At 41.9% G+C, this 17506-nt stretch overlaps 1 protein-coding gene across 13 annotated transcripts in view; it reads right to left on the reverse strand.

Annotated features, from left to right (window-relative positions):
• TENM3 (teneurin transmembrane protein 3) overlaps positions 1-17506 on the reverse strand; it is a 2356642-nt gene that overhangs the window by 114552 nt on the left and 2224584 nt on the right. For all 13 annotated transcript variants that reach the window (XM_090036139.1, XM_090036135.1, XM_090036141.1 and 10 more), the window contains one exon: positions 7650-7864. In XM_090036139.1, coding sequence (XP_089892265.1) covers positions 7650-7864 — 215 coding nt within the window. The remainder of the gene's footprint in view (positions 1-7649; positions 7865-17506) is intronic.

The raw sequence follows: 17506 nt of genomic DNA on the forward strand, positions 1-17506 counted from the left end.
GGCATAATAACACAACAAACTAAATCAACTCTTAAACACAGGAGAAGATAAATACTTCCACCTCTAAGAAACACAAGCCAGACAACTTCTACTTATTACCCAAGATCCACAAACACGGCAACCCAGGACATCCCACTATCTCAGGCACTGGACCATTGTAGAGGGAGTTCTTGGTTACATTGATTTAATCCTATTCCCCTATGCCACCAGAGCTGCCAGCTATTTGAAAGATAGCAGAGATTTTCTAAAGAAACTAGCTTTTATTGACAAGCTTCCAGCTACTACTATATTACCTACCATGGACTTAACATCACTGTACACCAGCATCCCCCATGAGGACAGATTACAAGCCATAAAGAACATTATCTCTGAGATGGACACTGCTTCTGTTTTCATCACACTTTCCTGTTCTGTCCTTGCTGTGAGCAAACTGAATTATGTTAAGGCTCTTAGCCATAGTTTAGGCCAGGGGTGGGCAATTATTTTTGGTAGAGGGCTGCTTACAAAGTTTTGGCAAGCCATTGAGGGCCGCATGGGTAGCCCTGCCCATTGACAGGTGCCTCACCCCTTGGTCACCATCTCGGGACTGGCTGCTGCATGTGTTTAGTTCTGCCACCAGCTTCCCCTGGGTCCTACTGCCCCTGGCTCCTATCATCTTTGACAGGCAGCCAGGAGAAGATAAATATTAATTTTCTAAATTTTTAGGGGTCCCGCAGGGTCTGGATAGAATGACTTGGTGGGCTGGGTGTGGCCTGTGAGCCATATTTTGCTCACCACTGGTTTAGGCCTTCCCGGAACTAAGCAATAAAATTATACAGAGTGCCTTATAAGGCAGTGGAAAAAGTGGGTGCTGTGACTGGTACAGTGGGTGAACCAGGTACATCAGTTTCCCTAAAAGGAAACAAAACCAAAAACTGAATAGGATTGGAGTACCTTATCCAAAAAGATGAGGTAAAGAACCTGAATACTGGACAATTTGGGATTAGCAAGTTACAAAAGTAATGGACAAACAAAGAAACAGTGTGCATTTGTGCTGTTATGCTGGGGAGTTGGGGGACAGACAAGGAATTTCTGCTTGAACTACAGGAAAACCAGACACAAACATCCCATGCACCGAGTGGACGACCCAAGGCCAGTACCTCTGAATGTCATTGATTCAACATCTAAAGGAGCCACTTGTCAGGTTGTATTACACAGAAGAAACTTGTAATAATGGTTAGGGGTTACTATTAAAGTTCACTTGATACCAAATTGGACAAGGGTCTGTGTCAATCTTTGGTTGTGGGAAAGGGGGTCTCCCAATATGCCAATATATTTATGAAAGACCTTAAAGTTTGCCTCCTCCACAGCTGCTCTCTCATACCCCTGGTATATCTAAGGTACACTAATGACATCATCATATAGACACATAGGAAGGAATCTCTAGGGAAACTCTACCAGGACTTTAACAATTTCTACCCCTCCATCAAACTGACTCTGGAATATTCCACTCAGAAAATTAATTTCTTGGACATCACTGTTAAAGTTTGCAATGGCTGTATCACCACCACACTGTATCGGAAACCAACTAATGGTTACAGCTATCCTCCATGCATCCCACTAGGTTCATCATCTACAGCCAGCTCTACATTACAGTTGTATCTACTCTGATTCTACTGACTGGAATTCATACTTTTAGGGTATGGAGCATGGATTCCCACAATTACAAAACAATCCTAAAACCATAGCCACTCAAATCAAGACAGCCAGACTCAGATTTTGCTCTGACATGCTACAACAGCAACCTTGAGACAAAAACAACAGAATCCATTTAGCTTCAAAACCCTGGAGACATCATTAATGACTTCCAACCCCTTTTGGAAAATGACAGTCACCTCAAGGTAGCAATGGGGAACAAATCTCTCCTGGTTTACAGACAGCCCGCCACCCTCAAATAGTGTCTCCTCAGCAACACTTTAACATCCCTGGTCATTTCATCATGGACCCCATAGTAGCCGTTGTTTTTAAAGATTTGTTATCTAAGAAATCTGAATGGAAAATTGCATAACAAGAAATCATCCACAGACTGGACTATATTAAGTATGATCTAAACCAAGACAATGGGTCTTATCCTATTACCAGATTTACTCGAATACAAGAAAAGGTTGTTTTCCCCAATAAGCATGGGGAAAAGAGTCCCTTGTCTTACATTTGCATATAAGGAACTAAATACAGTACCATTAAAGTGCTGCCAAGGCAGCTCATGCTTAGTAAAAGAAACCAACTATGAAGTAGATTAAATGCAGCCAACACTGAGCTTGACTATAAAATACATGGCCCACACTGTGGAAACATGCTGACGGGAAGCTACCACAAGGATAGGTTAGTCCAGCTCACCTGAATAAGATATACAGTAGTGTGATATAGGACAGTTTTTCCTCAATGCCAGCTATTTTTCAAGTCATGATGAGCTACAGCGCTTCATAAATTTTGACTTCCTCTTCACTCCCACAGCTGAGCTGCACCTTTCTTTCCCATTTCCAATTCCTGTTTCTTCACCAGCCTTAAATGTCTGGCAAACATTACCAAATGTGGCCCCAAACACCCAGAATACCTCTGCTGCCCTTTTCTCAGCCTGGCACATATAATTAGCATGACTTGAAATGCTGTTGATTCTTGTGGGGCCCAGCCTAATGAACTATATAGTAAATCACAAGTCTCTTCATTTTGGACTAATATCATGCATAGCTTGTACTATATATAAGCAGGTACCAAAGTGCTGCTTATAAGTGTGTTTATGAAGCACCTGTTCTAAAACTTGCAGCAGTTTAAAAAAAAGGCCATGATGCACCATTTCTGCATAAATAAATATATCTATAGTTACTATATGCAGATTACTACAGGTCTGTCTACTTTGAGGTTAGTGTTTTCAAATTTCCTCTTTACTTCCACATGCTCAGGGAGAGCAGGGTCTGAAAGAAGGGAGAGGGGGAAGACGTTGGAGGGTAGAGGACAAAGGGGGTACCTGACCCCCAGATTTACTTTTCCTGCTATAGCAGTGGGAGGGGAAGACATACAAGGCAAACCTCCAATAATGAAATTTTATACCTGGAAAATTACAACACATTTATAAATTTTCCATATACAGAGAGAGTCTGGTTACTGGGGGCCCTCTCAGAATCAGGGTCATTTTATAGTCAAGTAAATATGGTACTTGGATTAGCTTTTAGAAAACCTGTGTCCCTCAATGTGTTAATTGCTTTGTTTCTCTCTCTACTGCTCACCTTACCACTCCCACCAGTGCACCCTCCTTTTGTCCTCCCCCTTTCCCTCCCTTTGTATTCTAATCACTGCTTTCTATTTAGAAGCTCTACTACCTCCAGTCCCTTCATAACATCTGAAGAATTTACATGTTGTTGTTTATGAAAGCTTATGCATCTCTGGTTTAGTCTACATGGTGCAAATCTACCCGACTTTTTACCTCACTAATAACAGATTGTAGAAGTCGCTCCTTAAGGAGACGATCCTCCAAGCCCAAAGGGAGGTAACCTCAACATGGATCAAAGGGAGCAGGAGGGCACACAAGGCCCCATGGTTCACCAAAAGCATCTGGGAATGTCTCCCAGCTAAAAGAGAGGCGTACACCCAATGGAAAGGAGGGGCCATCACCAGGGATGACTATACTGCAGTTGCTTGGGGATGTAGGGGGGTAGTCAGGAAGGCCAAGGCAGAGATGGAACTGGGACTAGCTTCCCAGATTAAGGACAATGAGAAGTCCTTTTTTAAATACATAGGGGGTAAAAAGAAGGTTCTGGGTAATGTGGAGCCCCTGCAGGACACGTTAGGAAATTTGGTCGTCACACCAGATGACAAAGCCAACATATTTAACAATTTCTCTGCCTCCATTTTCCTTAGCAGGGACCGGAACAGTCACCCCCTGCTGGGCTCCCCTCAGTCCCCAGGGGACTAGGCCAAGGGTTAGTGAGGAACTAGTTAGGGAACTTCTGGAGGGACTGGATGTAAGTCAGCTGGTCCAGATGATCTCCACCCTAGAGTACTGAGGGAATTGGCTGAGGTCATTGCAGGACCCCTGGCACGGATTTACGAGCGCGCGTGGTGCTCTGGTGTGGTGCCGGAGGACTGGAAGAGGGCCAGCGTGGTTCCCATCTTCAAAAAGGGGAAGAAGGAGGACCCGGGAAACTATAGGTCAGTTAGTCTTACCTCGATCCTGGGCAAGCTTTTTGAGAAAATTATTCTGGCACATATCCATGAGGGGCCAGCAGGGGAGATCATGCTTAGGGGAAATCAACACAGGTTCATTAGTGGCAGGGCCTGTCAGACCAACCTGGTGGCCTTCTACGATCAGATCACCAAATCATTAGATGCAGGGGTAGCAGTGGACATAGTCTTCCTGGGCTTTCGGAAGGCTTTTGACACTGTCTCTCACCCCGTTCTCATTAGGAAACTGGGGGACTGTGGTGTCGGCACCCACACAGTCAATTGGGTCGCCAACTGGCTGGAGGGCCACACCCAGAGAGTGGTAGTGGATGGGTCATTTTTGACCTGGAAGGATGTGGGCAGTGGGGTCCCGCAGGGCTCGGTCCTCGGGCCCACACTGTTCAACATCTTCATCAGTGACTTGGACGAGGGGGCAAAAAGCACCCTGTTCAAATTTGCTGATGACACTAAGATGTGGGGGGATTCGGGCACGCTAGAAGGGAGGAATAGGCTGCAATCAGACCTAGACAGGTTACAAGGATGGGCAGATGAGAATAGGATGGGATTCAACACTGACAAATGCAAAGTGATGCACCTGAGGAGGAACAACTGGCACCATACCTACAGGTTGGGGAACTCCATTCTTGTCAGTACCGAGGCAGAAAAGGATCTTGGAATCATCATTGATCAGGCTGCAGCTGGAGTACTGCGTCCAGTTCTGGGTGCCACACTTCAAGAGGGATGTGGACAACATGGAGAGGGGCCAGAGGATGGCCACTCGCATGATCAGGGGGCAGCAGGGCAGGCCCTATGAGGAGAGGCTACAGGACCTGAACCTGTTCAGCCTCCACAAGAGAAGGCTGAGTGGGCATCTAGTGGCCTGTTACAAACTAGTCAGAGGGGACCAGCAGGCACTGGGGAAGTCCCTGTTCCCCCAAGCACTACCAGGAGTGACCAGGAATAATGGTCACAAGCTGGCAGAGGGTAGATTTAGGCTAGATATCAGGAGGCGCTACTTCACGGTCAGGGCGGCTAGGATCTGGAACCAACTTCCAAGAGAAGTGGTGCTGGCTCCTACCCTGGGGGTCTTTAAGAGGAGACTAGATGTCCACCTTGCTGGGGTCGTTTGACCCCAGTACTCTTTCCTGCCATGGCAGATGATCTACTCAGGTCCCTTCTGACCCTAGAAACTATGAAACTGTGAAAATTCTAATAGAAGATGCAATAGTTAGATTTCCAAAAGAGCTTTGCTGTTCTGGTGAAATGATTTGTGAATGTATCAGGTATTGAACGTGAATGAGACGACCTGATCACCAGGGACCTGGGTTTTCCATTTCCTACAGAAAAACAGAGTAGAACGTGGATTTCTCCCCTTACCCAAGTAAAACATGAATTTCTCAGTTTAGCTGAGAAACCCATGCATTTTCCTTTTGCAAGAAGCCTCCCGCAGGCTGGCAGAGTTCCAGCCTGCAGGGGGCTGGGAGGGAGTGGGAGGAGGGAGGTCAGGGAGGGAGTGCCATGTACATGTATATGCAAATGGCTGCCAGGTAGCCTGGAGAGCAGCTCCTGTAGATAAATGGCAGGTGAGGGTTGGGGATTGAGGCCCCCACAGGGAGGGAGGGAATAAGAGAGTTGGGTAGGGCTGGGGCTGCACTCCCAGGGGTGGCAGGACCCATTTCCCCCAGATCTGTGCGCAGGGTTGAGGTGGGGACAAGTGTGTGCTGCAAGCTGTGGGCTCCTGCCCTGCTGCCCTCCCCCTGGTCCTCTGCAGTATGGCGGGTAGGACCCAGAGTGGCAGAGTAGAGTGGGCCTGCGCAAGAAAGCTGCTAGCCACTGCAAACTCTGTGCTGCCCTGGCGATGCATCGCCTGCATGCATGGCTGCAGCAGAGGCAGCGGCGCAGGGTTATGTCCCTCATTGCTACCATATGAGCAGGGGACGCATTGCCAGGGCAGCGTGGAGCTCACAGCGGCAAACAGCTTTCCTGTATGGCCCTGCTCTCTCCTGCAGTGCTGGGTTGCCCCTGCCAGGCTTTGGAGGCCATGGAAGAGGGCAGCAGGGCAGGAGTACCTAGCAGAAAGTTCAGACACTTTCAATTTAAAAATAAATCATGTTTAAAGAGATCTAAAAAATTTTAAATAGTGCAATAACATGCAAAAAATTATTAAAACTATGCATTAAAATAAACAAGAAGTGACTTGGATTTACAGTTGAAACCAAATGACTTGCATTACCAAATCAGTTCATCTGCAACTACCATCAATGCACTTCATTCACAGATCTGGACATGACAAAACCGGAAGTGTCCTTCACCTGTATTGGTAAGAAGTAGGCCGTACAAAGTTGAGGACCTCTTTAAACTATGCAAAAGATTACTTTTGGAAAACAGGATAAAATGTTTCTTTTAAGAACAAACAGAGATCAGGAGCCAGAACTTGAGCTGAAGCTTGTTTGAAACCTAAGAAATTTACGTTTGGAGGTTTGAATAAGCTTTTAACATGGTTAATGTCAAAGCATTGTCCTTGAACGTGATGAAGGGGAACTATCCTTTTCCTTCTATGATATTCCAACCAGTAAGACTACACATTAAAATTTAACTGCTCACTCTTAAGGTGCTTAAACTGCAACATTTCCATTAACTTCACACAGATATATGCAGTCTGTATATCACTGTGTAAGAGGAGGATTATATATGCAATGATATATTTCTTATGAAACCTCTCAAGAAGCAGAGCAAAAATGTATTAAATAGCTTTACATACTGGAGTATTTTCTTAGGAAAGCAAAATGTCTCGTAAAATTTTTTTTTTTAAAACAGCCTTGGTTCTCTGTATAGATACAAACCAATATTTCATTTTGTGTGCGTGTGTGTGTACACACATATGTACATCCATATACACACAATGAATCAATACATATATGGTATGTGTACATGTGTATTGCCTATTTACTCAAATACCAAACTTTGACACTGATAGAAAACAAATCAATTCTCTGGCAAAAAAAGGATCTTTCTTATTGGCTTGCAACGTTACCAGCTTTGCCTTTTAGTAGGCAAACACAGGAGTGCAGATAATTGTGTGACTACAATATGATACACTAATTTACTTTTAAAGTTAAAAATACATCTTTGTAGTATGGTCCAGGAAGGCACGTGAAAATTCTGTATTAAGCATATCTTTAGATAGGGTTTATTTAAAGAGATGATCAAAACAGGTCAGAAAAGAAATATTTTCTCCTGCATTGTAGATTTTAAATTCCAGAATATCTTTTAACTCTATAAATATTCAAAAAAGAGGTTGTACACTTTTCACATAATGTAAGTTGAACACAGAAACAAAACAAAACAGCAAAAAAGAAAAGCCTTCGATCTTGAGAGATAAAATATTTAAAAAGATAAAAACTGGCAGTTTTCAAATACACTCGCTTGCTTTAAATGAAAAGAGCTCTTACCTGAGTGTGTGAAGGTGGTAAGCCTTTTCGACCATAAACTCCAATCAATGCATCTTTCTGAAGGGAGATATTGAATTTTAGAAATTGTGGCTGATCAATGAAGAGTTGTGATCTCCAGAAGATCCCAGGAGGAACCTCTTGTATTGCTCTTCGGCCTATATCAAGCTCTCCAGAATCTATAGTGTTGTTCTCTTGTGCAAATCCCCCTAATTTTCCTGGGATGTTAAAATAATATTAAGAGATCAAACATTAATAACTGAAATACTAGTTTTCAGTCTTCTTTTAAATAAGTTGCCAAATATTTAGATTGATCCCAGGTGGATTGTTATTTCAGAACTTATTTGAAGACATTCAATATCTCAGAGAATTTACTGATACGAATCTTACAAAAACAAGGATTTCTCATACAAGTACCTTCACAGGCAATATACCATGACTTTCCCAAGATATCTCTCTTAAGGAAACTCTTTCAGGATTTACCGTCATGCTTAATTGTTATGAATGTAATTACCTTACAAAGTATGTCTCTTTAGTATTACTTAAGTTGGATTATCTATGATGTTCATCAGTCATTTTATACATACAGTTATACTACAAAGTGCAAATTATAGAGAAATGGATTTAAAAGCTTTTCAGTTTACTCCTCTAAAACACAAAAACATCAACAGAATTTTTACTAAATTAAATAATAGAGCATTTATTTAAACATCACTAAAATTCTCTGATGTACTGTTAAAAGCAATCTAGCCAAGTGGGGAAAAACCAACAATCCCTGTATTCTCTATTATAAATGGATCTGAGTCATGAAGATTCAGATTCAAAACTCCTATGGAGTTCAGAACAGGGCTTCTGTTCAGCTCATAACCAGACTACTTTCATGCCCTGAACTATACTGCAGAAAAGCTGGCTGCATTTGAACCCAACAACTTGATTCAGATACCGTATTTTTCGGACCATAAGACGCACTTTTTCCCCCCCAAAAGTGGGGGGAAAACGAGGGTGCGTCTTATGGTCCGAAGGTGTGTGTCCCGGGGAGACGGGGCGGAGCTTGCCCGCAGAGGTGGCGGAGCCCGAGCGGGACACCCGCCGCTTGTTTATGCCGTGTCCCGGGGAGACGGGGCGGAGCTTGCCCGCAGAGGCGGCGGAGCCCGAGCGGGACATCCGCCGCTTGTTTACACCGGAAGCCGGCGCCCGTGCCGGTGGCCGGGAGCCGGCAATAAAAATGGCCGGCCACCTGCACACAGTCTCTCCTGCCATAAAAACTGGGTGCGTCTTATGGTCAGGTGCGTCTTATGGTCCGAAAAATACGGTAGTTCCAAAACCACAGACCTAGACACACACTATCATCTCTTCTCTAGCTCAGGCACTTTCCATAACATACATCAAATCTGGTGTTACGCAGCATACACTCTCTACTCCCTTTGAAGTTAACTGAAGTCATCCCATTAACAAATTCATTCTCACAGTACCTTGAGAAACAGACAATTATAGAATGTATTTACATTTCACAAATGCTTAACCTGATGAGGAGAGGTTAAATGGTTTGCTCAAGGCCACAGAAGAAGCTGTGGTTAGAACCAGAGTCAGAACTCAGGAGGTCCTGGCTCCTAACCCTGTAACCACCATGTTATCTCAGGCTTTTTGTGGTACTCTCCCTAGATAAATGCGTCTTGCCTTATTCTCTTCTAAAGGACTGTTCAAAAAAGCAAAGCAGTGCACATAAAACATAACAGAGAACTTCAAGTGAAGAAACATATATGATAGCGAATTCACAGCATTTTTAAGCCTTTAAAAACTGAACTGTTACTTTAAACTGCACATGAGAGTACTAGCAAATTCCAACAGAACAGAACAAAATGTGTAAAAACTTGATAATCGCTATTATTTCTACTATCTGCCAAACTGTGAATGGGTATCTTTATACTAAATTCAAATTGCCCAAATTAAATATTAACACCACAACCCTTTATTTGTTTATTCGGTGTTCAAAGCAATAAGGGCCCAATCCCTACTGCCTTTGGGCATTATCACAATATACTACTATTTACTACTACTACTACTTTTTCAACAGTGCTCCAGTCACGCTGCAAGAAACTTCTGAGAAGAAGCTGTTCATAGAGACCTAAAGAATGTGACACCTGGGCACCCAAAAAAATCATTAGTAGACAAAAAAGGTTCTGAGAACTGAGACAGGAAACCCTACAGACCAAAAAGTCCCAGATACCAAGTGCCGGAGCAGAAACGGAAGCTTGTTGGTCATGTTATTAAGGAAAGTCAAGGCACTGCCATTCTACTACTACTATTATTTTGGGAAGAATCGTGCAGGAAGCAGAATTCCTCAAAGACTCCATAAAACTACTTCATTAACTCACTAGCAAAGAGAATGGGGTTTAGTGTAGGTGGCCTCTTACCAATTCACTAAGCCAACTTTAAGGAATGCAGCCAACAAGGCTGAAGCATGAAGAGAGTGGTTTAGACTACCAATTGGCATCAAATCTGGACTATCTGAGTTCTTTTACATCAAGCCTGTTTCAGACTCAGATATTGACCAATTTCCAGTTACGAAATCCATAGACTGAGACTTCATTCTGGATGTCACTTTCTCTGGATTTTATTACTAGGGACTAGCTGATATGGACAACTTAAACAAGTGAAACCTGAAGTAGCTGTCTCAGGCTCATTAAAGATGTTTAGCCAATACATTTTAACTAGTATATTTTGGAACCCTGGTATGAGCAAGACTTGCACTTTAACACATGCATTTTCTAATCTAGCTTAAATTTGATGGAATCAATATAAAAAAAACTGAAGTGTAGTCAAAGTGCTAGAAAACATTATTATTTTTAACATTTCAGCACTCAGTCTACTACAAAGTTTCAACCAAACCAATCTAACTATGTTAGAACAAACTTGATCAATTTTAAGTTGTCTGAACAACTTTCAATCAATTTTAAGTTGGCTCCACAATTCAAAAAGGATGTGGAAAAGCTTGAGAGAGTCCAGAGGAGAGCCACGCGCATGATCAGAGGTCAGGAAAACAGATCTTACGATGACAGGCTGAGAGCCATGGGACTCTTTAGCCTGGAAAAGCGCAGGCTCAGGGGTGATCTGATGGCCACCTATAAGTTTATCAAGGGTGACCACCAGGATCTGGGGGAACGTCTGTTCACCAGAGCGCCCCAAGGGATAACGAGGTCGAACGGTCACAAACTCCTGCAAGACCGTTTCAGGCTGGACATAAGGAAGAATTTCTTTACTGTCCGAGCCCCCAAGTTCTGGAACAGTCTGCCAGCGGAGGTGGTTCAAGCACCTACATTGAACACCTTCAAGAGCAAATTGGATGCTTATCTTGCTGGGATCCTATGACCCCAGCTGACTTCCTGCCCTTTAGGCAGGGGGCTGGACTTGATGATCTCCCGAGGTCCCTTCCAGCCCTAATGTCTATGAAATCTATGAACACATGTGCAGGGAAAACTTTTAAGAAACTGACATTCTGAATATTACTGTCCTGTTTTTTATGATTTACTTTCACAATTATCCATCACCTCATGCAACAAACAGTGATGCTATCTTCTCTGGAAAAAGTTAAAATACAAAAAAATGGATTACCATTTGAAACACTCATCAAGATCACAATTGATCCTTGCCATTTTTCATGTTGAAGATGAGTGGACTGCTCCCTCAATTAAATGGATATTGAAGGACTACAAAAAAGCTCAGTACTGGGATGTAAATCATCATCACAGCTATGTGTCAATGGTGTTGAAGTCACTAAACACATTTCACTTGCAGGATCAAACTGATCTATGTAGTGCTTTTTCAAGACACTGTAAAATATCTGATCTTGAAGAATCCAGAGATACCACTTTTCTACTCTGCTTACGATGACATTTCATCTTTTCTAACTTTCTCCTTAACAAGCTTTCACAGCTTTTGTATTTTTCCTCTAGAAAAATGAGCCTGTATTTATTTACTTCAGTTTATTTAATCATCTGTTTTCTACCACCTACTTCTCTTAGGCTTGTTTTATCATATAAATTTATACTGATATAATAAACACTTATTTGCAGTACTGATTTGCCATTTCCACAGTTACTTTGTAGGGAATGAAAAACAACCACCTGTGAAGAATGAAAATAAGGTGAGTTTTTGCCAGTTTGGCAAAATTGGTCAGGCCCACTTCATAAGATATCCTGCCTTGCCCTGCCCACTGTGCAGAAACTTCCAGATTTTAGCAGGCCCATTTCCCCTTGCAGGTAACAAGTGCAACTGCACCCCTCTCTTACTTCACTATCAAATGGGAGCCAACTGGATATATTGCTTCTTACAACCTTCTTGCACACTAACATCACCCCTCTCCGAATTGTCACTGTGGCATCCACTTTTCTTCTCAAGAAGGAGGCTTTGAAATAGTTTTTAACAATTCCCTATTGTGCCCTAATGGGCATAATATGAATCTTAATGTTTTCATCACATCTGTTTTAACATCTTAGCCTGCTTACACACTTTAAAAAAAAACTCCAAAAAGCCCTAAATGCACTTTACTGAAAGAAAAAGTGCATTGCTTAGACCTGGCTCTGCAGTGTCTGTATAGATCAGGTTCTTCAGTGGCAAAGGGCAAATGTAGTGCGCATCTTTAAGAAAGGTAAAAAGGAGGATTCAGGGAACTACAGACCAGTCAGCTTCACCTCAGTCCCTGGAAAAAAAAAATCACAGAGGAAATCCTCAAAGAATCCATTTCTAAGCACTTGGAGGAGAAGGTGATTAGGAACAGTCAGCATGGATTCACCAGGGGTAAATCATGCCTGACCAACCTGACTGTCTTATATGATGAGATGACTGGTTTGGTGGATGCGGAGAGACCGGTGGATGTGGTGTACCTTGATTTTAGCAAGGCTTTTGATACAGTCTCCCACAACATTCTCACAGGCAAACTAAGGAAGTACAGGCTGGAAGAATGAACTGTAAAGGTAGATAGAAAACTGGCTGGATCATCAGGCTCAGAGGGTAGTAATCAATGGCTTACTGTCTAGCTGGCAGCCAGTATCATGTGGCATGCCCCAGTGGTCAGTCCTAGGGCCAGTTTTGTTCAATATCTTCATCAACATCCTGGAACATGGCATAGAGTGTACCCTCAGCAAGTTGCAGATGGCACCAAGCTGGAGGGAGCTGTAGATATGCTAGAGGGTAGGGCTACGATTCAGAGAGTCCTAGACAAATTGGAGGATTGAGCCAAAAGGAATCTCATGAGGTTCAACAAAGACAAGTGTAAAGTCTTGCGCTTAGGACGGAACAATCCCATACAATGGTACAGGCTGGAAGCTGACTGACTAGGCAGCATCTCTGCAGAGAAAGACCTGGAGGTTACAGTGGACAAGCTGAATATGAGCCAGCAGTGTGCCCTTGTTGCCAAGAAGGCTAATGGCATACTGGGCTGCATCGGTAGGTGTGTTGCCAGTAGATCAAAGGAAGTTATTATTCCCCTCTATTCAGCACTGGTTAGGCCACATCTGGAGTACTGTGTTCAGTTTTGGGCCCCCCCACTATGGAAAGGATGTGGACAAATTGGAGAGTACAGTGGAGGCCAATGAAAATGGTGAGGAGACTGGGGCACATGAAGAGTGGCTGAGGAAACTAGATGTATTTGGTCTAAAGGAGCAAAGACTGAGAGGGGATTTAATAGCAGGTGTCTAGTCTAGTAGGGGGGTTCAAAAAAGGATGGAGCTAGACTGTTCTCAATGGTGGCACATGACAGAACAAGGAGCAATGGTCTCAAGTTGCAGCAAGGGGAGTTTAGGTTAGATATTAGGAAGAATTTTCACGCTAGAAGGGTAGAAAAACACTGGAACAGGTTACCCAGGGATGTTGTGGACTCTCCATCATTTAAGGTTTTTAAGACCCAGCAAGACAAAGCTTTGGTTGGGATGATTTAGTTGGGGATGGTCCTGCTTTGAGCAGGGGGCTGGAGTAGATGACCTCCTAAGGTCTCTTCCAACCCTGATTTTCTATACTTCTAGGATTCTAGACTAAATGATTCAAACACAAGTCCTATTCATTTGTATAATGCAGCATGACTCAGAAGTCCAAACAGAAACCAGGGTAAATTTGCACTTCATAGATCAGTGGTTCTCAACCTTTTTTAAACTCAAGACACCCGTGGATAGATTTGAAACACCTCTTGGAAAATGCCAGCTCTTTGTTTTCCCTCTTTCTGACCACAGAAAAATAATAAAGCAGTTTTCCTGTTGTAACGAACTCAGAAAGACCACAACTATAGATTTCTATTTGAAATCTCTGGATTTATCTTGTCAATCATATTTGTAAACCCAACAGTACTAATGTTTGGCACTAACAGTGCTAATGTTTGGCATCCCACAGCACCCTTGAGAATCACTGTAATAAAGTTTATGCTATACATCTCTGATTTAGTTAGTCTATACAGTGCAGATCTACCTTGCCTTCTGCCTGTCTTGAGACTAGCACAGCTAACTATTTCTCACCAGAAGTCTAAAGGACAGAAATATCTGACAAAAACCTCCAGTCCTCTTCCCTTCAAAAAATAGCCAGAAATACTGTTCCTCTCCCTAACTTTACAGAAACAATAAACAAAATAAAATAAAGGTTTAGACACTTAAATCAAATACTTTAAACCCAAATATTTATACATTCTGTTTGCTGCATTTATTGTACCAGAAACTCAACTGTTCTTCAACTGTAAATAAATGTTTTCAGTGGTTCTTAAGTATTTATGAAAATTCAATTAATATAAATAGTTTCAAACAGTTTCTAAAATTTTCAGGAACTTGAAAAACTTTTCAGAATATTTACTAATGTTGTATGGGATAATTTGGTAAAGAAGTACTTAAAATTCACATCCATAATATAAAAAAAATAACAAGTAAACAAAACATTAAAAAGATTAATGGTAACTGTTGTAGAGTATAACTGATAAAATAATTTTATTGTAACTGATGATATAATTTCAAGTCCTTCCTTTGTAGGCAACAGTAATTAGAATATCAGGAGACAAGGCTAGATTTATAGACAATCAATAGCACACCCTCTACTTCCTTCTATAACCTTGGTTTCAGACCTCCTACTGTGCAATGTTTGAGGTAGGCTTTTGTATATCCTTCTACAAATGGAACCATCAGTCATAACTGAGAATCACTGGTTAATTCTACAGGCATCACAAAACAAAATGAAATCAAAATCCTCCTTACAAATGTACGTTTCTGGAAAAATCAATACAGCATCTAATTAAGAAACTATTAAACATTTCATTAACATGAAGTACTATAAACAATAAAAAAAGCTTGATACATACACGTGACAGTTAAAGTCTAATGTATTTTAATTTGCTTATAATATTTAAGTGACCTCATCCCCATGGTACACAATTTAGGGATAGTCAAAATTGGGGGTGGGGGCTGGAATACATTTTATTCATTTTACAATCAAGCAAGTGAAAACTGTTATAAGGGGGTTTTTTGCACTGTACGTGTTCAGATAACATATGCAAAATGATTCCAAGAGCATGTTTTAGGGAATGATTCCAGATTATTAGTTGAAAACACGTAAAGCTAGGATTCCTATATTTATATTCTCAGCTTTGATGAGTATTGCGGTTTTTAGTTTCTCTATGCTCCTTTCACCTGTTTATGAAATGAATATAGCATCTACCGACTCCAAATAGACACTGGTGCAGGATCACAAATGCTTTGTAAACCATTTGAGAGAGCCCCAGCTGAAGGGGCTTGCTTTGTATGCAGCACGAGGGGCTGGCCTGGGACATTAGCTACCTGCAGTGCACAGCTGGTCCCAACACTGCATGCAACACAGGGGGCCAAGGTTTGAACTGTATGCGGCGCCCCAGATGGACCCACTGTGCTGCCTGCAACACCAGATCCAACCCCACATGCCATATGCACACTGGCCCCAAAGGTGACGCGTGGGGCGGGCACATGCCCCACCGAGATTGGCTGCTGCCGAAGCTGCCACTGGCTTCTGAGGGCGGTCGCTGTGCCCCACCCCATCGCACCCCACTCCCCCGCTTCCCTTCTTTACCTTTTTTCCCCCTAATTTCTACCCATTTACATTCTCACTGACATCCTGTCACACTTTTAGCTTCTCTCATTCCTTGCAGTCTCAGAACAGCAGAGACTCCCTGTGCCTGAAGAAGGGTGACTGCATCCAAAAGCTTGGTAAGAACCTTTTTCCAATTACTCAGTTGATCTAATAAAAGATATCATGTCTACCCAAAGAACTTTGCCTGTCTTCCTGTCATGCACTGATGATATAACCTTCTAAATGACCATTGCCTTCCAAATCTACAGGTGAAAGCATTTTACAACAGATTAAATGATCCCAATGAAGGATTTACAGGATTTAGGGATCTTTGGAAGAAACAGAGCCTAAAAATGTCATTTGTTATTACAATTTGACTGTCATATCACTCCCTATTATTTCCAAAGACAAAGAATTGTACCAGCAGGTTTTTACTTGTTTTATTGAATTAAAAACAACAATAAGAAAACAGTTTTATATGAAACAAGTATTAGATATGGCTGATGAATACAGCAACTCTGTCAGCCACCACTGCACTATATAGATAGATAGATAGATTCATTACACATGCAGTAGCTTCTTTCCATTCCTTGTTATAAGTAAGAAACCACCCGCACATGGGTAGAGATAATGGATACCTAAGTACAGGCACCCAAGTCAGAGAACTAGGCAAAAGGAAATGAGAGGAGAAAGACATAGAGAGTTTTACTAGACAGGCTTCACAAGACTAGAAGATGACAGAGATGGAACTAAGCTATATTGTTTTTATAATTTGAGTTGGGGTGATTTGAAAAAAAAAATCAAGATATTAAATGCTGGTAGAGGCTTCTTCTTCCTTTGTGAGGAGGAAGAAGCCTCTACTGGGGAAATTTCCAGGGGAGATCAGCTGCACCTTGTGAAGAGGAAAATAGATTTTTTGTAGTAAAACAAATACAACATTCATCAAACATCTAAATCAAGTTTTCCATTCAAAAACTATTGATTTTAAAGCTCCTGCTAGCCAAAAGTGCATGGGCTCTTAAAGGTTTCAAGACTCTTAAAGGGCAACATGAAAAATGTGAAATGAATTCCTGTAAGTGGTTTGTGTTTTAAAAGCTCCTTACAACAAAATCAAGAAAATATTCTGACTGTATGTATTGGTTGGATAAGATAGACTACATATACTATCCTACCCTGGAAAACAGATTAACAAATGGGCTACTGTACTCCAGTAAGAAGTAAACGATAAAACCAGAACTTGACGAAAGGAAAAAATAGTAGGCATTATATAGCAAAGTCTCCCCCACCCCCAATCACAGGCAATATAGGCATTAATTTAATAACTCTAGGCATGTTGTACTCTTCACAGAGATTAACCAAAAGAGGGCATTAAAAAATCTCTCTCACAGTTTTTTATAGCATTGTTCTCTCAGGAGTAGGTTTTACTTCATTCTGGAATAAACAAGGATTTTGTTTTGGAAACTAGTCAGAGTTAATGGAAACCACAGAACTTAGAAACATCATATGGTAGCCTTATTTTTCTGAATTAGCCCCTGCTTGTCAGGTCTGACCCAGATACTGTAGGTCTTCTAAATGTTACAGTTCTAAATAATTTCTAATTATTTGCAGAAAGAATTCATTATGGTATAGGCTCCAATCTTTGGATGGGAAATCCAGGAAAATGACTGCCAAGTACACACATTTGCAGGGAAGTGTTTTGGAACAGGTCTGTCCAGCCAGAGGCCTATGGAGCCATCACATGGCTTGCAGGCTGCATGCAGCCCAGGAGCAGTTAACATGAACCTCTCAGG

This window comes from Crocodylus siamensis, chromosome 2 (assembly GCF_052110815.1).
Source record: "Crocodylus siamensis isolate JL-2025a chromosome 2, ASM5211081v1, whole genome shotgun sequence".
Taxonomy (NCBI): domain Eukaryota; kingdom Metazoa; phylum Chordata; order Crocodylia; family Crocodylidae; genus Crocodylus; species Crocodylus siamensis.